The following is a 22,443-nucleotide window of genomic DNA, read 5'->3' as shown; positions in this document are numbered from 1 at the left end:
GGCCAACCCGCGGCTCGCGAGCCGCATGCGGCTCTTTGCCCGTCAATGTGCGGCTCTTCCATCCATAAAAAAAAATAAAAAAAAATAATTTTTTTTTTTTTACTTTTTTTTTTTTTTTTTACTTTTTTTTTTTTATGTCACTCATTCCATAAGGACGTAGAATAAACATTTACAATTTTTAAAAAAATGGTCCATTTGCATGTTCTTGGTATCTGAATCTAGGGACATATATGGATCAGTGTCAGAAATAGTGTGTCTGTTACTAGGCTTGAGTAAATTGTAATGAACCAAAGGAGAATATCAATTCTATTTAAAAAAAAATTATCTTTGACTGTAAATAACACCATGCTAAAATTGACCAGACCTGAAAAATCTAAGCAAATGAATAAAGGGAAGATGATTAAACAGAAGGTTTTGTAGATACAGTACTGAATTCTGCCATCTTTTTTATAATGTAAATTTCTCCACCATTTTTCATCATATTGCAACACCGTTTTTTGCAAGACGTTCACAGAAAGGTAGAGAAACTAACTGCGTTCTGTTTTATGGCAATAACGTTCAGGTTTGTGGGAGATAATCCCAAAAAATAAGAGAAATTAAAAAGTAAATCCAGAAGTCAGATGATTGACAGGGGCTGGTGTGAGCTGGGTAGGGTAGTTTTTCGAAATTTGAAAGCCCTGAGTCTCTTCCTTCAAAAGACTACACTCACTTCCTCCTGTCAATATGCGCCCGTTTCCGACTCAATGCCCTGAGATTTCTATAATCTTATATTTCACTAATAACAGTTAAAATAATTGGTAAACAAACATAATGCTGAAAATATACACTTTTACTGTATATCTCGGGCTTAAGAGGTTAACCCTGTGAGGCCCAAATTAAAAAGAAATTAGCAACTTCAGAGGCCAGAGGGTGGGACATATAAACACATTTACTATCAAATAGCATTGTGAGGCTGAACAACAGGACCAATTGACTATACATGTGCTTAAAGGGGAACTATCTTATAAATGGCTTTTTTCAGTGTTTACCATTGTTTCTTAGCTATGTGGACTTATATTAATAGGATATATGTCTCTAATTCTTCCAATTCTCCTCTCACAATATTCACCCTCACTGAACTGAGTCATCTGAAAATTTGCATATCTGTGATGTCAGAGATTTCTCAGCTGCATAATAATGTGGCAGTTGATGTGGCAGTTGGCACCAGGCCACACAGTGGTTGGAGCCCAGCCTCAAAACGGCTTAAGATCTAGATCTAGGTAGAAAAATGCGGTTTTTAGTACTTGATTAGAAATACAAAACAATGCATTTTTTTTGAAAAAAACCTAGGTGTTCCATAGACTCACAGGAATTGTGTAAAAGTGCCCAAATAGTGAAAGAAATAGTAAAATAGTTCCCCTTTAACATTTTTTAAATAAACATTCTTTTTTTAAATGGCTAAAAGTGATTTTGTAATTTTGCAACCGTGGGTCTCACAGGGTACTTTTAACCCTGTGAGGCCCAAATAAAAAAGACATTAGCAACTTCAGAGGCCAGAGGGTGAGACCTATAAACACATGAAGGGTGCCGTGACTGAAAAAAAAGGTTGAGAAACGCTGGTATATGGTGTGGCTCTTTGTGGTACCACAGTAATTTTTTTGTGGCTCTTAGTCTCTGACTGGTTGGCCACCCCTGATATAGGCCAATACGTCCTACAGAGGACCTTGGTCTGACACCACTTCCTGTGTCAACACAACCTTTGCATCAACAACCTCAGGTTGGATGATGATAATGATGATCATAGAGGTAGGATTCAAGGTACATTCTAAGGTACACCCTGATGCATACAAGCCAAATTAGACTTAATTTAATCCTATCTCTGTGATCATCATCATTATCATGATTAGACTTAATTTAATCCTACCTCTATGATCATCATGGGCCTTTCCAAAACAGGAAGCTCACAGTATAACCAGATGCGTCTTTGTCTACTGAGGAAATGGTTGCAAACTAGGGATGCTCGATATTGGCTTTTTTACCGATACCGATATTCCAATATTGTCCAACTCTTAATTTCCGATACCGATACCGATATCAACCGATACCGATATATGCAGGGTTTCCCCCCAAAAAAACTGAATAATTTCAGGTAACTAATAATTTCACTGGATGCATTCAAAAGGCTTTCTAAATGTAAGCATTATTTGTGCAAAATATGATCATTAAAAAAGTTAAAATTAACATTACATATCTCTTGTTGTTGAATTAAACCAACATGCATACTTTTGACAATAAATAAAATAAGAATTGGTTCTTACTTGCTTGCCTGGGTAAATAAAGGTTAAATAAATGTAAAAAACAATTTTTTTTTTTTTTTTTTTTTTTTTTTACCGATACCGATATTTTCCGATATCACATTTTACTGCCGATATCGGCCGATAATATCGGTCGGCCGATAATATCGGACATCCCTATTGCAAACCACTAGATAGCACAAGGCCTATGAAACTCATTAGGTTTGCAAACATTTCCTCAGTAGAACTTACCGGTATGAATACATGATTATACTGTGATGTACAGTATCATAACTTTAACTAAACTATATTTCTCTTGACGGTAGATCTTCAGTAGTTCAACTTCTTCCAGTGTTAAATAATTGGTAGGTTGCAAAACTATACTCTCAGAGTACCTTCCCAAACACTGCCTTTAATGTCTCTTTCTTCTTTCAGCAGATGTAGGACAGGAGAACATTAATCATATTCTTGATAATGGGCAGGCCTGGGTGGATGTTGTGGGGAAGGTGGTGGGCCATGCTCATCTCCCAGGAATCAACCATGCGAACGTTCAGTCCCTTGAACATGGCTCTGAGCACCCTGTTTTGCTGTAGGGCGTACCAGTCACTGTAGGACAGTAGGTGATCATATGCCTGAGCCCTTGGGTTTCCCATGCGAATCACCACCAGTGTTCCAGGGGCTCTATCAAAGAGGCGCAACACTGCACTCCGAATGTTGCGTAGCCGATTGATGTAGATCTCAATGGGGAAAGGGGTAAAATGGGCCCAGAGACTGAGGACAACAACAGTGTCTGTGCCGCCAACCAGGCGGTCCAGCTCATTAGCTACATAGCGAAGCACGCTGACTGGGACATTGAAGGTGATGGGAGGACCGTGGCAGCGGAAGGTCACCCTGACATTATGGGTGATGTTCACTGCCTCGTATGGTCCAAGTTTCACAGGAGAGTGAATGATCTCTGTCAGCTCTAAGGGCCAAGATTTATGATCAACAAGTTAAAATTAAACAAAGATATGGATGCAAAAATAGTAAAATTGATTAGCAACACTTACCTGGTAACGTTTTATTGATGTACTCAAACCACTGTCGGGCAGTGGAGTCCCCATACAGGTGAACCTGCTTGTTTTTCAGACACTGGATGACGGCAGACGAGTTAAGGAACTGGCGAACTGGAACTCCACCCAGTGCTCGCCACACACCCTGGTAGTAGTATCCAGAAGGCATCACCTTCATAGGCCTTGGTGTCCCCTCTGGTTCGTCTGAGAGCAAATAAGACATTTCTTCAATGGTTTTTGTTGTGAAGGGCCAGATTAAACTGAGAATCTACCTTTATTGTTTGATATACTTTGTATATTATTTATATATATATACGGAATATCCCTTTACCTACGTTCAAACCAGAGTAATATTCACTCTCCTTATTGGATAGCGCCCTAGGCTCCAGGCAGTCTCGCACTCAGACAGGTGCAGTGGGCAAGTTTGGGGCATGTCAGAACATGCCCGGAGTCAGCGTAGTGATACCAGACAAGGACTGAGGTTGGGACTAGATATTCACTTAAGTATAAATACAGCGCAAGGTGCGCACACCGTGCTTAGTCGCTTAGTTCAATTCAGCTTCGTTCAGTACCTTACCCACCTTCACCACGAGTCAACGTGCAGTGAAGTGAGCAACCTTGCTTCTAACAGAGCATTGAGAACCACGTGCGAATAGAATAGTAAAAGTGTCAGAGTTTAATGAAGTAACGTCAAGATTGCAGAACCATTACTGGTTGGATTATATTGAATTGGGACGTGACCACCGGAGAAGAGCATCGTTGATTTCCACTATCGTTTGGGATTTAACCTCGTGAGGATTACAACTCGGGCCTGCCTCGTGGACGGGGCTGGCTAGCTGTCATCAATGCTGTCGGGCAGTTGGATTACAATTATTGCTTTTGCTGCTGATCAAGGGAGTTTACAAGAACCGACTCCTGTACCTGGAGTCTCTTTATTCCTCATTGAATCAGACTGAGTATCCGAGCATTCCTCTACCCTCCAGGCCTTACACCCCCGGAGGGAACCCATTGTCTCCAGTCGGTACCAGTGTTGCCCTATATAGTTGCTACTATACGACAGGTGGTGTCAACTTAGACCCATCATAGGATTCCTGCTATTCTTAGTGACTCATGCTCTTGACTGACTTTACGTATATTCTTCGCCATACAAGCGCGACCCTAATTCTCATTCTGTAACCTAACGTTGCCTAATAATAATAAATTACCCTCAAATACTATTTCTGTGTCAATGCCGTGTTCTTGTGGGTGTTCACCATCTATATTTGATGTACTGTCTGGCCAGTAATTAAAGTACATAACTAGCAGTGGTTTAATCTATCACAATCTTTAATACAGTCAGGGTTTTGTAACCCCTCAGTTACAATTGGTCCTTCGAGCCGGAGGGTATCAGTGTAATATTTAATATAATATTAATATTGACATGGCCAGCGGTGAACACTCCCCAAGCGGCTCCCCTAAGCTAGAACGCCCGCAGCGCAAACGTCAGCCACCTCCATATCTAGAGGACTTCGCTTTCGTTTTACCCCCTAGCTTATCTAAACGGACGTTAAATACAAATAAAACGGATAGTTTAAGCATGCCCACTCCTATCGACTTGGCGGCCCCGCCAGTAGAGACCCCAGAGGGTTCAAACAAAACTGACTTAGCTCACGGGGGGGACCAAGCGGGACATGACGTGACTATACCTCCAGACAGCGTCACCGGTATAGACCCCGGAGCGCTCCAGGATAAAGAAAGCGCTCCAGGGATAGACCCCGGTGCACAACCAACCCAAGAGCGCATACCCGAGACAGCCCTCGGCGCGCAACCACGAGAAGAGTACCGCGCTCAAGAGATAGACCTCGGAGCGCGCCAGGAGGACAGGTCTCCCCCAAGCCCCGTCAGCGCCCGATCACCTCCACCAGTGTCATCCCCCAGCGAGGCTGACCAGAGACTGGCGCAAGCCTTGATCGCCACGCTGACAGCTTCAACCGAAAGAGACCGACTCCAGGGTGAGCGCGACCAACTCCAAGCACAAGCCCTTAGTGAGCGCGAACACTCCGCAGCGGAACGAGAGCGCCTCCAGGCGCAAGCCCTTAGTGAGCGCGAACACTCTGCAGCGGAACGAGAGCGCCGCCAAGCGCAACAACAGAGTGAGCGCGAACATTCTGCACTAGAAAGAGAACGCCTCCGACTGGAAGAAAGTCGCCTCCAGGCTGACGCGGCGATGACCATCAGACTGGAAGAGAGGCGCCTCCAGGCTGAAGAAACCATTCAGCGAGACCGTACCAACGCGCAACGCGATGCACAGCGCGACGCCGCCAATGCACAGCGCGAGGCGGAACGAGACCGCGCCAATGCACAGCGCGACGCCGCCAATGCACAGCGCGAAGCGGAGCGGGACCGCCTGCAGGCGCAGATGATAGAACAATTGATCCCCCACTCCTCCACGCGGAGCTCCCGGAGATCATCACGACACGGGTCGAGGGCACCTTCCCCTCCCCGACACATCTACACGGGACCCAGCCAGCAGGAAGAACCTGTTCACGTCACCGAGCCCTCTCCCCGACCAGACTACACGGGACCCGGCCAAAAGGAAGAACCTGCCTATGTCGCCGAGCCCCCTCCCCGACCGGTCTATACGGGACCCAGCCAACGGGAAGATCCCGCCTACGTCGCCGAGAAACTAACTAGAAGACTCCAGGACCTAGCGGAGGAAGAGGAGGGATATCAAGCCCACCAGCACGAACCCATCTTGGACCAGGAGGCCCAGTACAGCCCCGACCCCAGCCCAGAGCCACTGCGTTACGAACCCCCGACCCAAACCAAGGTTGAGTTTAATACACAGTCAGCACCGAGGAGCAGCACCTGGGGGCCCGGCCTCTGGTACCCACCCAGCACTAACCCACGACCCCATGTACGGGGAGACTCGCCCAGGAGGCCTCTCCCCCTACGCTCATCGGTGTCCCAGCCATCCATGGCATCTTACCTTGGCGCACCGACGTTCCCAGACTTTACGCGCGAGGACAGAGCACAGTACACGGAATTACGCATGTGTTTGGAGACTATGATGTCCGATGTCCACGACGAGTCGTACAAATATGCCATCCTCTTCAAGCATCTCAAGGTGCCCAGAGCGTATAACATAGCGCTGGCATATTCCAACTCAAGCACCCCATACTCCGCGGCTCTGGTGGCCCTCGACCAGCGCTATGGACGCATATGGGATTACGTGATCCAAGAAATACGAGATATCGACCGCCTCCCCCCAGCCAAAGACAATAGAGCACTAGATGACCTCTCTATCAAGGTACAATCCCTCGTGGGGATGCTGGGGTCACAAAAGGAGAAGGGGAGACATGAACTGTATGCAAATTCTAACGTGGAGCGAATACTGGAGAAGCTCCCTCCAGCCCGTCAAGAGCGTTTTCGGCGGCAGAAAGACCACCGTGACCCCAACGGCCCAGAACCATCCCTCCTAGACCTAGCTGATTTCCTCGCCAGGGAGGTCAGCAGTCTACGACTGGACACATTCGTGTGGAGTGACTCTAGCCCTAGAGATGGACCGCGGAGGTTCAATGACAACCGCCGGTCCGTGACAGTTATGCACCAAGCCGAGGTTGAGCCACGGCAGACGAGCCACAACACCCACGTCAAGGAGAAGTGGAAGGCTGTCTGTCAGTACTGTGAAAATGAACATTGGCTGTCTCAATGTGACACCTTCAAGAGGCTGACCGCTGACGAGGTGAGTCAGTGGATCAAAGCGAACCGCCGCTGCTTCCGCTGCGCACGCAGCCATATGGCAGCTGAGTGCCGCCTAAAGAAAAGATGCAGCAAGTGCGACGGCGCCCACCTGGAGGTCCTGCACGACAGCAACAAGCGTCCGCCAGGACAACAAAGTAGGCCCGTCACGGTAATGTACCAGGCCGAGGCGGTGTCACCACAGACCAGTCCTGAAACCACCCCCTGGTGTCCTGACTGTCGCAGCAGACACGGGGACCCACAGTGCCACCCGTACTACCCCGAGTCGGCGCCACCACCGCCGAGTTACAACTCCCCCGCCAGAGAGGAATGGGAGATCGCCTGTACTTACTGCGACGGCGGACACTGGCTGGCACAGTGCGACGAATACAAGACACTGAACCCCGCCGAAATTGATCAGTGGCGTGAGGAGGACCAGGCGGGCGCCGCTCACTGCGCTTCACTGTGCGGGGCCCACCAGCGAAGATTAGCCAAACAAGGCAACCGACCAACAGGAGTGCTCCACATAGACCCCAAGCATAGCGGGAGCCCCCGAGTGCTCATCAAAGTGGTCAGAGTGCTCCTGAGCTACGAGGACAAGGTCCTGGACACTTACGCCGTCCTTGACGATGGGTCTGAAAAGACTCTCCTCCTCGCTTCCGCCGCAGCCCAGTTGGGCCTGCGGGGTGTCAAAGAAACAATGACAATCCGTACCATTAGAAGAGACCGGAAGACCATAAAGGGTGAAAATGTCTCCTTCACGATAGCAGCGGTCGAGCAGCCCGAGAAGCAGTATAGCATCACTAACGCCTTCACCAGCCACGACATAGGTCTGTCACGGTACAACTACCCCATCCCACAGCTGATGGCGAAGTACGCGCACCTACGCAGACTACCTATACCGCTCATCGACGGCGCCACACCGACCCTGCTCATAGGCTCCGACCACCCGGACCTCCTTGTCCCAATCGAGGCGGCCCACATCGGACCTAAAGGATGCCCAGTCGCGGTTCAGACCCGGCTCCTCCTCAGACGGGGCACCGGAAGAACAAGAGGAACAGACGGAGGATGTGGAGACACAGCCAAGCACAGATCAACCAGTCTCAGGCCCGCTTCCTCCTAAGCTCCCTACCATCCCTTCCAGCCCGTCAGAAGCGGGTCAAGGACAGGGACAACTTAAAAGTGGACACAGTCGTTATGATCATAGACCAGTCACTACCCCGAGCTATGTGGCCGGCCGGCCGCGTAAGCAAAGTGATCACTGGTGCAGACGGAAAGGTCAGAGCGGCCGAAGTTATTGTCCAGGGGCGGACCTACACCCGACCCGTGGCGAGGCTGATAGAGTTGCCGAGGCTCCCTGACCCCCCTGATGACGATCATGACCCACTGACTTTGTAGATTGCCCTACTCCCCACAACAGACATTGAGCAGTTGACTGGACTATTAATCTGTCTCCTTTAACTAATTAGGTGCGGACTAATTAGGAGGCGGCTGTTGTGAAGGGCCAGATTAAACTGAGAATCTACCTTTATCGTTTGATATACTTTGTATATTATTTATATATATATACAGAATATCCCTTTACCTACGTTCAAACCAGAGTAATATTCACGAGGATTTAACCTCGTGAGGATTACAACTCGGGCCTGCCTCGTGGACGGGGCTGGCTAGCTGTCATCAATGCTGTCGGGCAGTTGGATTACAATTATTGCTTTTGCTGCTGATCAAGGGAGTTTACAAGAACCGACTCCTGTACCTGGAGTCTCTTTATTCATCATTGAATCAGACTGAGTATCCGAGCATTCCTCTACCCTCCAGGCCTTACACCCCCGGAGGGAACCCATTGTCTCCAGTCGGTACCAGTGTTGCCCTATATAGTTGCTACTATACGACAGGTGGTGTCAACTTAGACCCATCATAGGATTCCTGCTATTCTTAGTGACTCATGCTCTTGACTGACTTTACGCGACCCTAATTCTCATTCTGTAACCTAACGTTGCCTAATAATAATAAATTACTCTCAAATACTATTTCTGTGTCAATGCCGTGTTCTTGTGGGTGTTCACCATCTATATTTGATGTACTGTCTGGCCAGTAATTAAAGTACATAACTAGCAGTGGTTTAATCTATCACAATCTTTAATACAGTCAGGGTTTTGTAACCCCTCAGTTACAGTTTTGAAAAAAAAACGGGAAAGAAAAAAAACACTCTACATGTTCCCAATCAATGTTAATGTAACAAATAATCTGCAACCCCTGCACCGATTATTACATCATCAATGTAGAGCCACTGTGGGGAAATAAATGTTATTAGGCCTTTATGGAGAATCAAAGAGGACATGTCTTGCTCACAGGAACCACAGCCTACATGAACCACAGACGGAGCTAGGAATGATCTATTAATAGTCCATTCATTTTCCAGAGGTACCGGAGAAACAGAAGAGACTGGAGCAGCCGGACATAAGTCACCTGTGAGAGTTCTATAGTTGGGGTTATAACATAATTTACATCTACAAATCAGCATCTTTACACAGGCAAACACACATGCACTCCCAGTAGGCCTACCTTGCTTCTTAGGCAACACATTGACACTGTTAGACTTTATGGAGTTGTGGACTTTTATGTAGACTTGCATGTTGACACCCCTGAGGAAAAAGAGAGGACATTTATTTATTTTGTATGCACTTTTTCTCCTCTTTTTCTATTTTTCTCCCATCCCAATTACCCACTGTGCCAATTCTCCCCTCCCCTGTCTTGAACGTTGCTCGCATATTCCCCCCACTGGCCGGTTGTAGGGAGGATAGAAGCCTTGCATCACGTGTCCCCTCCGATACACGAGGAGGCAGCCTGTCACATCTTTTCACCTGCCAGCGCAGACTCTCATTGGCGAGGAGTAACGTGTGGGAGGCTCACACTACCCCCGCCATTTCCTGTCACTGCTGTGCAGGTGTCCCCAGCCGACCTGTAGGAGTCGCTGTCCACAACGTCCAGATTACCACCCATCGACTTCCACCCGCTGACTCTGCCAATTGAGTTAGTATGACGACTGGCCCAAGCTGGAGGCAACGCCGACAGCCGGAGTCGAACCCGGTGTCTCTTGCGTTGGTGACGAGCGATATGTCCGCTGCGCCACCCAGCCGCCCAAGAGAGGACATTTCTATAGGTCTCAACAGTACAACTACTGTACTTACGCTGTTGGGTGTCAGACAACAAAATAAATTAAATGGGCCAAATCCTAGATTGTGCCTTTTGACAATGACCCTGATATGGTCAAACTGTCTTCATACAGATTTTAATCAGTAAATTGATTATTTTGAATGGCCTAGGAGTAGGAAAAAGTAGGAAACAATTAGTTTTTGAGAAATCGAAATGGTGGCCGTATTATTTTACATAACATTTTCAATGTATGTACAATTTAAAATGTAACCATGATCCGACAAGCCGCTAGGGAATAGTTTATACTTTTTGTGGGAATAAATAATATATTGGAAAACAATGGTCCCCAGATGCCACACAGCAGGTTGAGATAATCAGTTATAGGGGGAGTATAGGGGAAAAAAGTGTTTTTCAAAATGACGTTTTTAATCCAATATGGCGGACATAGTCAATTTGTTCTCCACAAGGAGCCACTCATAATTAAAAGTTTGGCCTGATGATGGTGTTAGAGGAAAGGACACAGGGTCATCAAAATCAATAGGATTCTTCCTCTAGAGGTCATGAATGTTCACAATAAATCTGAAAAGATTTATGAATAAATCAATGTAGAACTCTCAATGTTGAATCTACTGTTGACCTTGATTGTGTATGGCGTATGGCTTGGATAGCTCAGCTCTTTTAAAATAATTATTTTATTCCAGGGAGAACACTGAAATCAGATTGTGCAACCATAACCTTAATTCACCTTTTAAAGAGCAGTGCGTCTTGCCTGGTGGCGACGGTTCTCTTCAAGCCACCGATATTGTTGTCAAACCTTTTGTCACAGCTCAGTTTCGTGGGCTTGTAGCAGTAATAGTGCTCTCCTGGGTTGTGATCGGTGTAGTTGCACAGTGGCTGCTGATTTGAAGTCAGGCAGACGTTACAAACCATGGTTTCGGACACATTGCCTGAGCGGAACTGGCTCTTGTAGAACAGCCGGTCAGGCTGTTGCCTTTTTGTCCTGAGAAGCACAGAGACAGCCTCACTAGGGTGGAGCAGTGTCACCTCCACCTGTGCACTACCCTCCCAGAGTAATGGGAAAACACAAGAGTAGGACCCATTCAGGTGGTCCACCACCTGCGCCATCATGCCCGCGACAAGCTTCCGGTTGTGCAGCCGAGCAAATAAGACGTCTCCCCCGTATCGCTTGGGCCGACCCTGGAAGTCGTTCATTTGGATCCGAACACCGAGCTGATCTCCTACATGCCGCTCTCCGCCGCCCACCACCGGAAGGATTGTGAACCAGCTGTGGGAGGGGGCACTTGTCTCTTTCAGTGTGGAGAAGAGTGGAGGCTCAGGCTCAGGCCACTTAATGGAATCGAGTAGGGAGCGTTGCTCCAGGGCCTCCTCAGATGACAACTCTGGGCCCCAGTAGCTACAGTAGTTGTGGTTGTGGTGTGAAAGAGGGGCCAGGTACTGAGGGGTGGAGTGGATTTCTGGCCAAAGCTGGTAGAGAGGGTTGAAAGAGAAGAGAGGTTACTGTACCTATTCATAGTATTCTCATGAAGTATGATGCATTTAATACCAGAATTGACCACCACAGCGGCCATTTTGCTCTTATATCAAGCTCAGGTTGGATTCCTTTCCACCCTGTTCCGAGTGTGGGCTTTTGTCCAACATGTTGTATTGTCCCCTAAACAACCGCCTTTATTATCTTTTATTTTATTTTATGACGACAATTAAATGTGTTGCTCTGTTGCCTATACTCAACCTATACTGTAAGAACTCTGACCTCTGTTGTCTAGACAAGAAACCATTCAGGTACCATCACTGTCACATTCTAAAAAAATCAGTTGGGAAAACCGGATTCTTTATCAAAAGTATTTTGTAGTCTAGTATTTAAAATAAAGTGTGGATTGGCTCCTCCTCCTTTGTCTGGTTTCATCAACATCAAGTCTGCCTCAACCAGGAATACTAGAGGTGCGGCAAGGGGGGACTGTACAATCCCTTAAAAAAAAACCGTGCATTTGGCCAGGCCGTCTTTTCATATAGATGTGGCGGGTAGACGGGCAAAAATAAATGGGTATTGCCCTTCGGGCGGATTCGTTTTCTTTATCTACGTTTGTTTGTTTATTTGTGTGTCAGTTTCCCCCCCACCATAAGGCCAACCCATGTACAAGGTACCTCTCTCAGACATGGATACGGGCAGGCTTAGTGTGCCATATTATATGGATGGCGTGGTTATGCACACGTGTGCCAATGTTTGATAAAGTTGAATCACAGAGTGGTATGATATCCGTTTACTTCATTGTGAGAAGTTTGATATCTCTTTTTCTTCAGTTCGTGAAGTGGTATTTATTTATGTTTGATATCGTTTGCCTTCATTGTGTGAAGTGGTATTTATTTACGTTTGATATCGTTCTCCTTCATTGTGTGAAGTATCACCAGGTTGCCGTGAATCAAACCCTGCCCGGTCAACTCTGATTGGGGTTCCTGACAGGAAGTCGAAGTGGGCTTACAGTGTTTTTGTCCACCAGTTTTATATAATAAATACTATTGTTAAATTTTTTTTTACAAGTATTTTTATTGCACATTACTTTAGTTACATTCCATAATGATTCACACATGCAATCTTATTTTTTTTCTTGTTAAAAAACAATTGTACAGCGGCATATAACAAAAAAGATTAAAAATAAAAATAAACATTCTTTCTTTCCTTTGGCGGGTCTATACATACATATAATAAACAGGATAGTTAAATAAGCTAGATTTTTGCTGGGAAATAAAAAAGAGACCAAAAAATTATAATCAGAGCATTAGAAAAAGGCCAAAAGCCAAGACACAACAGAGAATATACCTTCAGACATTACTGTAATATGAGTGACATTTTGAACTTATATATCATTTTATATATCATTAGAAAAAGGCCAAAAGCCAAGACACAACAGAGAATATACCTTTTGGCAAAAATTGGGTGCATTTACATTTGTAAAATGTTTTATTAATGTACGCTGTCCCCCTTGATCAAATAAAGTAAACCTAAACCTATACTCAACCTATACCATAAGAACTCAGACCTCTGTTGTCTATACTCAACCTATACCGTAAGAACTCTGAACTCTACAACTGTCTTACACTGTACTCATACCTATGTCACTGTACTCATAACTTCCTAAATCTATAGTCTATCCATATAACACTATATGATGGCAATGTACAATAACACTGTATACAAAGTATTTGTCTACATCTGTATATACATATATATCATATACTGTGTGTGTGTTTTACCCAAACTGTATATACTTTTATCTACATTATATTCCATAACTACTCTTATTATTTATACCACTGGCTTGTATTCATACCACTGTATATAATAATACTGTATACATTAGCTTACCATATTTACTCTGTAGCCTCATCATATATACTCCACATATTACACTGTATATTGCTATGCACTTTATTGTTACATTGCACTCTGGTTAGAATACCGACTTAATTTGGTTGTACAAGCAATGAGCAATGTTTCAGGCTTTCAGGTGTAACCTCTGGCTGCTCAGACTTCCTCTTCTGTCATTGTTTACAGTCAATTGCCAACTCCTGTGGTTATTCCAAAGAGGCCTCGCACGGAATGTCTGTGTAGTTATTTCCTCCTGGATGGCTGCATGTAACATAGCAATCATTATTTTGTGCAAGAGACAACAGTTACTATGTGAAAAACAATGGTTGATATGTGCCGCAAAATAAGGATTGCTATGTTACAGGCAGCCATCCTGAAAGAAAGAGAAGTACATACGGTACACATTCCATGCAAGGTTGTGTAATCCAACTTTGAAAGCAATTTGTTAATTTTATTACTAGAGTCGAATGTTTTTCCACACAATACTTGTGGCGTTTCAGGTCCAGATGACATTTCGGCCAATAATTCCATGCATATTTCCATAGCTCCCCACATGGACTGTTTATCTGCATGCAACCAAATTATGTTCCTATAGAAATTGCCGCCTAAAAGTGCCATCCTCACTCAAAACAATACAACTCGGACCAGGCCTCGGACTACAAACAGAAACCTTATCCCTTGCCTACAGATTCTGCATTCATATGCAGATATCCGTTTTTTGGAAATTACCTCCTAAATAATGTATAATGTTATAACCAGGCTTTTACATTAGGATATCTCCCCTCAACATTATATGGGGCCTTAATATCAGTAATACCTAAAAAAGATAGGGACACAACAAATCCTGGTTTCATTAACCTGCATTGCAAAATAATCTTTAACCAAGATTCTGGCTCTACGTCGGAAAGGGCATTAATCATATATCCTGATCAAGTAGGGTTGATGGTAATATATTTACGTATTGTGAAAGTAATATATTTACGTATTGTGTAAGTAATATATTTACATATTTGCTTGCATGAGTGCTCACACGGTCACACCACTACACTAACTCCCCCGCCCACCCTTATCCACACACACCAATAATATGATTATGGTTAGAGTTATGGTTAGTTTTAATGTTTGCTTAACATTATGGTTAAGATATAAAGTTAGGGTTAGGACTAAGGTTCGGGTTAGATGTAAAGGCACTTGCCTCTCACACAGGTGCCCAAGGTTTGATCCCCAGCAGGGGCACTTTAATGTTAATCCGAAAACGTAGACAAGTTAAATATGCAATATATGTACTTATTTGTAATACGTAGACATTGTACATTTTCTATACAATATGTAAATATATTACTTATTATGGCTATAACATTTATAGCAATATTTTGTAATAAGAAGAGGACAGAGTATTCTGAGATTAAGTTAAAACACGGCTAGAGTTTGGAATCCAGTGAAATCCTGTCTACCGGGATTCTATATGCTGTGCATTCCCTGGGTGCACCGGGAGCTTATGCCAAAATAAACTAAAATACAACCAGAAATATATATATTTGTGACATTAGTTAAATTAAACAGGGTCCATCTTTAGTAGACCCAGTCATAACTGTGCTCTGACCTTAAAAGACGGGACCGTATATAGCAGGAGCAGGACAGCCAGCCCCAGGAAGATGAAGATGGTGATATATTTCTTGGAAAGGAAAAGTGAGGCTCTCGTCTTCTTAGAGTTACCAGTCTCCATCTCATAATCCATTGAGGTTACAGTGTTGCACGCTTATCTGATGGAACAAAAACACATGAAAAATGGCTAAATAACATATTCAACTGCAAAACACAATGGGCAATGTGTCTTGTTTCTTCACTTATGTGTCTATTCTTAAAATGCTCTTTTTGTACAGTATAGTATATAGTACGGTGGCTTAGCAAAAAAATGTGGACGCGCCGGACAAAAGCACCACATTTTTTCCACGTGTTCCCCATCACCATAGCTTTCATTTTGGGGTAGGGGCCACGTCATCATGATGGATTTCAAGATGGCCGCCATGTAAAATCAAGGTTCTGCCCATTAATAAATATCTTGGTCCATAGCGCGCTCAATATTTGAGCGAACACAAAGGTATTGGTATCCCTGTAAACTAGAGAAGCTAAGCTTTCCATTGGTACCAACTGTTGGGAAGGGGGTTTTAATAGGCAATGATTCAAAATTATGTTAAATTTTCGACCTAGAGAAAACTGCCATGCTCATCTTCCAAAAGGTCCCTTGGCCGTTCACATGAATATATCAGAGTGTACATTGGTTTTATAGGTACCCACAAGCCTCTTCTTTCCAGACATACCCACTTTGTCCAACTTGCATGCTATTTGGGGCAATAATCAAGCAGGTTTTGTACAGTAATATTGAGCGCGCTATGGACCAAGATATTTATTAATGGGCAGAACCTTGATTTTACATGGCGGCCATCTTGAAATCCATAAATCCATTTTTGCTCCATTTCCTAATTCGCTTTCAAGATTTATATTTGAATACATTTTATTCTAGTCTTGTCTATTTCTATATTTCCTTGTTGGAAAAGGATTCAGCTTGTTTTTGCATTTTAAATTAATAATTGATTCTCTATATCCTCTCTTTCTGACTCTGTCCTTAGTACAGAATAAAAATGTTAATACTGTTTGGTGTCATGCGTACTCATTCACTTATTATCACATACTTTGAAACATCTTATTGATTATTGTACCATATCATCACCAACAGGGAAATCACCCCATATGTGGTCTCCTACATTTGCATTAAATATATTCAAAACATTCCCTTAATATATAATTTTCAAAAAACGTGTATAGTCTTAACTAGCATACTGGTATAAACCATTGTCTCTCATTAAAACATTAATCGATTGCACTCACAGAATCCTTTCTTCCTTCATTATTCACTTATTGAATCTAAACACATCTAAACACATCAGTATTATTTTCTGTTAGCGCCTGCATCCTCAACAGGTCACACCTCCCGCAGTCATTCATAAGTATGCAAGTTGCCCCATTCTTCCGTTCTCCACTCACAAATCCTTCTTCGCCCCACCCCTAAACTCTGAGACTGGACCTTAAAAACACTTCTAATCATATAATATAACCCAATCTAAGTCTTTGTTGAAGCTATGGAATTCAAACACCCTTCTAAAAACATGATTTTCATAAAAGCAAACATTTTATTTGACTAAATCCCCAAAGTTCCTCCTACTAGTACAATATCCTTCCCTACCTTACTAGCAGACGTTGCTAACAATCTTTTCCCTATTTCTGTTAAAAGCCTATATGAGCTGAAGTGCACTTTCATTTAATATTTTCCAAATGTGTGTATTTAACAGCAAAGGAATTTCTTTATAAGCAACAATCTACATAGTTCTAAAGAGCTAATGCCCCATTTGATACAGTAAAAATATCAATAAAAAACAATAAAATATACTTTCAACATTTGTCCATATGTCATATGTCATAGTTCTCTAATTTAAATGTATTTTCTGAAGTCTAAAACAACTAATCTCTCCCAACATCAAGTGTCTTCTATGTGTTAGCTGTGTGAGTTTTAACCTGATACTCTGTGATATATCTGATATTTGTGTACTAAATTTGCAATGTGATCAATCAGGATGCAATATTTCTACTGAAATGCAGCGTTTCAACAGCTCAAAAATGTCCTGTGAAGCTGTTTTCTAGTTTCTAACATATCTATTTATTTATCTGTAACTATTTTTTACTTCCATATCATTTAACATGTAGAGTAATGTTCTATTGGACATATCTATTTGCTTTGTAGCATAGGCAGCGTATTTAACTTATAAAATCAAGCCATTGTAATGGATTAAAAATTACTTGTTGTGATTCGTTACCACCTTGTGGTGAAAAACGAAATTCCCTCAATGATTTTGAGCAGCATTTTCAGTGTGGCGGTCTCTCTAGCAACTCTTGTAATTAACTGCCGTCTCTACACATTGTTCTCACATACACACAACAAATTGCAATTTAGTCCTTCACTCTATTTCACAAACATAGAACTCCTATTCGGTCGCCCACATTTATACATATAATCATTGTCTTTTCACAAGGAAGTGTATCTATTTCTAATCAAAACTTCAGTTTTGCATCAGTTTTGCGCGTTATTTTTTTCCGTAGCCGCATTTTGCGGCGACGCTCTCTGATTGGCCACTGACATGTGCGCCCAATCGCGTGACGAGCTGTGTCTTAGCCCATTTCCGGGTCTAACAGCCTGAATGAATGAATGAATGAAAACTTTATTTAACAGATTGCAGAATGGGTACAATACAGTACGGCTCAATACATACAATTGTTAAGGGGATGCAGACCTGAGAAAGACGTTTGTCTTGTTTCCATCAGGGTCCCCCCATTTTCAATTCATATAGACATTTATGACATACACAACATACATGACATTTATGGCATAGGGACATATAGGTATTTAGTACTGATACATTTGTGACATAACGGTATTCAAATATACAGTACTGTTACCCCTAGATCCTGACAGAGTATATACATATGATGGGGAGGGGACTGTACATTAGGAGGGGGTGGGTGGGTGGGAGGGAAATATACATACGGCGGGGAGGGAATATATACATGCAGTGGTGAGGAGACTGTCTATTAGGATAGACTATACCTAACGCCTAGTTTATCACTGGTTAAGCTTAGGCGACTCTTTCGAAGTTGGTTAAGGTTAGAGTTTGGAATCAGGGCTGGTGTTCTATCGCCCTGCTCTAAGACAAACTCTAACCTTAGGCATCACACGATTGGACGCACATGTCACATGAAGTGGCCAATCAGAGAGCGTCTCCGCGAAATGCGGCTACGGAAAAAAATAACGCCAGTTTTGCAACTGAAGTCCGTTAGTAAAACCTCTCCCCCATTTGCCAAATGAGAAACGTTCCGCTTCCCTGTAATGTATTTTCAAAACACTAGGCGTGTTCGAGATGGGATAGGCGGACGCAGATCTGCGCAGGTTTTACTACGGCCTCGCCAAACGTGTTGCATGACGGTTAGAATGTTGTCCGACTTGCTCTGAAAATCTGACGAGACGAGGCGCGGAAATATCGCGGGACCGAGCCAAGCACAGCCTTCAGAGCGAGGCGCCACAGTACCTCTCACCCGGCTGCTCCACTCTCACCCGGCTGCTCCACGCAAGCAAAGCGCCTATTGGCTCAGAAAAGCCACAAAAAAAAGCCACGTGACAGCCAGGGAGTTATGAGATGTTTGATTGATTGATTGATTGATTGATTGAAAACTTTATTACAGTAGGCCTACGGGTCCCGCGTACCCGTCTATCAGATATATTTATTATTATTATTATTATTATTATTGGATACAGGAGTTTGGGTACCAAGGGCTTCCTCAAATAACGTTATGTGTTATCATCATATCATCATGATAAACTTCAAGCTGTCAGACACACACACATGACACACATACACACATGCGTCATCTGTTTTGCCTCAATACTGTATATATAATTCTGTTTTTCCTCAATATACACAGTATACATATATATATTGATGCAAAACAGAATTATTCAGCAGTGTGTTGTGTGTGCATGCGCGATGCGGTGGCCAGGAGCGCACAACAAGATGGTATATACATTATATGCGGAGGAAAATGGAGGGGGAAAAAGATCAATAAAAAAAAAATGAGCTGGGCCCCGTTCCCCGTACCTGGATAACTGAGTTAGCCGGATAATTTCCGGTCTAGTCTGACTTAAGCCGGACCTTTCCATTCCCCGACGCTCGATTGTCCAAATCACCATGACAACAGATCAAAAAGTTTGAGCCTGGTCGAGAGCAGGGTTAACTTCAGTTAGCCGGATTAACCATGGCCACGCCCCCGCAAATAAATGACAGCTCGCTTCCTGAAATGATTCTCACAGTCTAGAGATCCCATTTATACCATTCTGAATTATGTTTCTGTGCTTCGTTTTCCTAGAGGGGGCTTTTGAAATGTATAATAATAGAACTAAATGCTGATAATAAATCATATTGAGCCTATAGATTTACTTTGTCCTAAATAAAATAATGCACGTCATATACGGCGCTCGGAGTCGCGATACACGCTGCATGTGGTTATTTTAATAACGGCGCATTGCAAATGTGAATCCCGCAGGGATATTTTTAATTAATGAAACCTATCGGCCGTTTGGCTCTGATTAGTTTCATATATTCTCCGCTGTAGATTTGCTTAACGGAGCGCCCGGATTGTGTTTCATTCAAGCATAAAATTGAAGTGTCTATGCGTGGATTGTGGTTTTTGTGTGATATTGTAACTGGGATTAAAATGTCTGATGAGATGCGCTGTTTGACGGATTTGAGAAATTGAATGAGCCGTTGACGTCACATTAATGCATTTGAGAATAAAGAGATAAAACTTCATTCAAAAGAAAAAATATTCTAAACACGGGTCTCTCGTCCATTAATGGATAAACAATGAATATATCCCGTCTGGCACAGTGGCGCAGCGGTAGTGCTCAATCCTGGCAACCGGGCGACCGGTGTTCGAAACCCCACGTTTCCAATATAATTTTTTGGAATATAATATTAATGATTATACGCAAAAGTAGCCTAGTTTTAAGTTAAAATATTATAAATCTACATGCATTGAGGATGTCATTCTTTATATAGCTCTCAACGTGCACCAAATTGAATTAATCCTACATTGCAAAAAGAAGGAAAAGACTAGGAGAAGTGGGATTCGAACCCGGGCCGTCTGCGTGAAAGTCAAAACCACAAACCTTCACACCACAGTGCAGATAAGTAAAATATCCACCATACATCAATCAATGGGTAAGAGAGCTGTATCCTTATTCTGTATAACAGTTTAACTAATTATTTTCGCTAGCAAGATCTCATTTGATTATTCAATCCATAAACCTACTGCCAGCAGGCGAGTTTAAAGAAATATAATCTGATTGATTGGGGTAATGAGGGACTTAAAATTAGCCTATAGATAACGCATTTAACTTGTCGGCGAGGCTATTGAGCCGTACTGCAATCTGTTAATAAAGTTTTAAATCAATTAATCAATCAATGCCGTTAGAAAATCAGGATCTCTGCTATCGATACGTGATGGCTTTTCAACTGAAGCGGCCGCGCGCACTTATCCTGGGTCTCAAGTCTGGTTCGAGTTAACGAGACTGAATCCACCTTCGAGGAACAGGAAAATCCTGGCTTCAAACATCGGGTTAATTGAATCTGGATAATGGGACTCTTGATCGACTTAGTTGAACCAGGTACGGGGAATAGGGCCCTGGACAGGTGTGTATGGGAACGTGGACGCGTATCTGACATGCGAGACTTCCCAAAGGTCAGTGAATACCACAACCACTACACCAGAGGAAGCTCAACAAATCATGTTAAACCCAGATTCGGCTCAAACAAGGGACTAAACACGTTTCGCAATTATGCCACATCAATGTGGAACGCCCTACCCAAAGCTGTAAAGGAATGTGAATCCCTACCCACATTCAAAACCGCTCTTAAAGAGCACCTACGGGAGGCTGCAATTCGAAACTGGCCACCGTAAATGCCCAAAACCCCCACCACCTCCTAATAGACAGTCTCCTCCCCACCGCATGTATATATTCCCTCCCCGCCGTATGTATATTTCTCTCCCACCCACTTACCCCCTCCTAATGTACAGTCCCCTCCCCATCATATGTATCATCATACGTATATCATATATCGTATATCATATGTATATACTCTGTCAGGATCTAGGGGTAACAGACAACAGTACTGTATATTTGAATACCGTTTATGTCACAAATGTATCAGTACTAAATACCTATATGTCCCCATGCCATAAATGTCATGTATGTCATAAATGTCATAAATGTCTATATGAATTGAAAATGGGGGACCCTGATGTAAACAAGACAAACGTCTTTCTCAGGTCTGCATCCCCTTAACAATTGTGTGTATTGAGCCGTACTGTGTATTGTACCCATTCTGCAATCTGTTAAATAAAGTTTTCATTCATTCATTCATTCACAGAGGCTGTTGTCAAATCTGAAGTGTCCGACGTTCTGACTCCTCCCCCGGCTGCACTCGTCTACTTTCGAGGCGAGCTGAAATCAATCTCGAACACGCCTACTTTCTCCATTGTCCGCCATACCGGAAGTAGCTTTTTAGATGTATGCTGACTGCGTGATTACCAAACCAAGCCGCATTTCTCGGAGACGCACTCTGATTGGCCGACGCCTGTTTCTACACTGGTTAAGCTTAGGCACTCTTTCGAAGTTGGTTAAGGTTAGAGTTTGTCTTAGAGCATGGCGATAGAACGCCAGGTAGTTTGCAGGCTGTTTGACGTGGAAATGGGTAAAGACACAGCTCGTCACGGATTGGGCAAACGCGTCAGTGGCCAATCAGAGAGCGTCAGTCAGTGCCAATCAGAGAGCGTCTCCGAGAAATGCGGCTTGGTTTGGTAATCACGCTTTAAAGACGTTTCCTAATGTGAATCTACATGATATAAACATATAATAACATCGTTATTCTGACGTGAATCGATATAAACTATATACGTGTTTATGCTGTTCTTAAAATGCTATTTTTGTACCGTATATTATATAGTTTTGAACGTTTTTGAAAACACGTAGTTTTTCAGTACCAAGGGCAGCGCCTTCATTAGAGTGCTCACGCTGCCTTATTAACTTATTAAGTGCAATTTTCATAGTCAACAGTTTTGGAAAGACGTCTCTTTCTTTAGTACATATATGTAGACTTCCATGGATTTGTTCTCTATTCCTCATAGTTTGAAAATGCGTCTTATCAGACCGTCAACGTCATTGTTTCTGGGACTATACATATATTTTTTC

General features: G+C 43.4%; 2 protein-coding genes across 2 annotated transcripts; both read right to left on the bottom strand.

Moving 5' to 3' along the window:
• Positions 1-2,704: 2,704 nt before the first annotated feature.
• LOC311245918 (NXPE family member 3-like) lies at positions 2,705-9,680 on the bottom strand (the record flags this gene model as incomplete). Its single annotated transcript, XM_084335942.1, has 3 exons — positions 2,705-3,237; positions 3,323-3,529; positions 9,611-9,680. The coding sequence occupies 3 exons, from the start codon at positions 9,678-9,680 to the stop codon at positions 2,705-2,707; spliced, it is 810 nt and encodes a 269-aa protein (XP_084192068.1).
• A 1,262-nt stretch (positions 9,681-10,942) lies between these two features.
• On the bottom strand, positions 10,943-15,324 carry LOC311245917 (NXPE family member 3-like; the record flags this gene model as incomplete). Its single annotated transcript, XM_084335941.1, has 2 exons — positions 10,943-11,686; positions 15,190-15,324. 2 exons carry the CDS (start codon positions 15,322-15,324, stop codon positions 10,943-10,945), a joined length of 879 nt encoding a protein of 292 aa, XP_084192067.1.
• Between the last annotated feature and the right edge of the window lie 7,119 nt (positions 15,325-22,443).

Source organism: Notolepis coatsorum, assembly GCF_963971535.1.
Source record: "Notolepis coatsorum genome assembly, chromosome: 19".
Taxonomy (NCBI): domain Eukaryota; kingdom Metazoa; phylum Chordata; class Actinopteri; order Aulopiformes; family Paralepididae; genus Notolepis; species Notolepis coatsorum.
The sequence above is the reverse complement of the archived record's forward strand: the minus strand, read 5'-3'. Positions and strand labels throughout refer to the sequence as shown.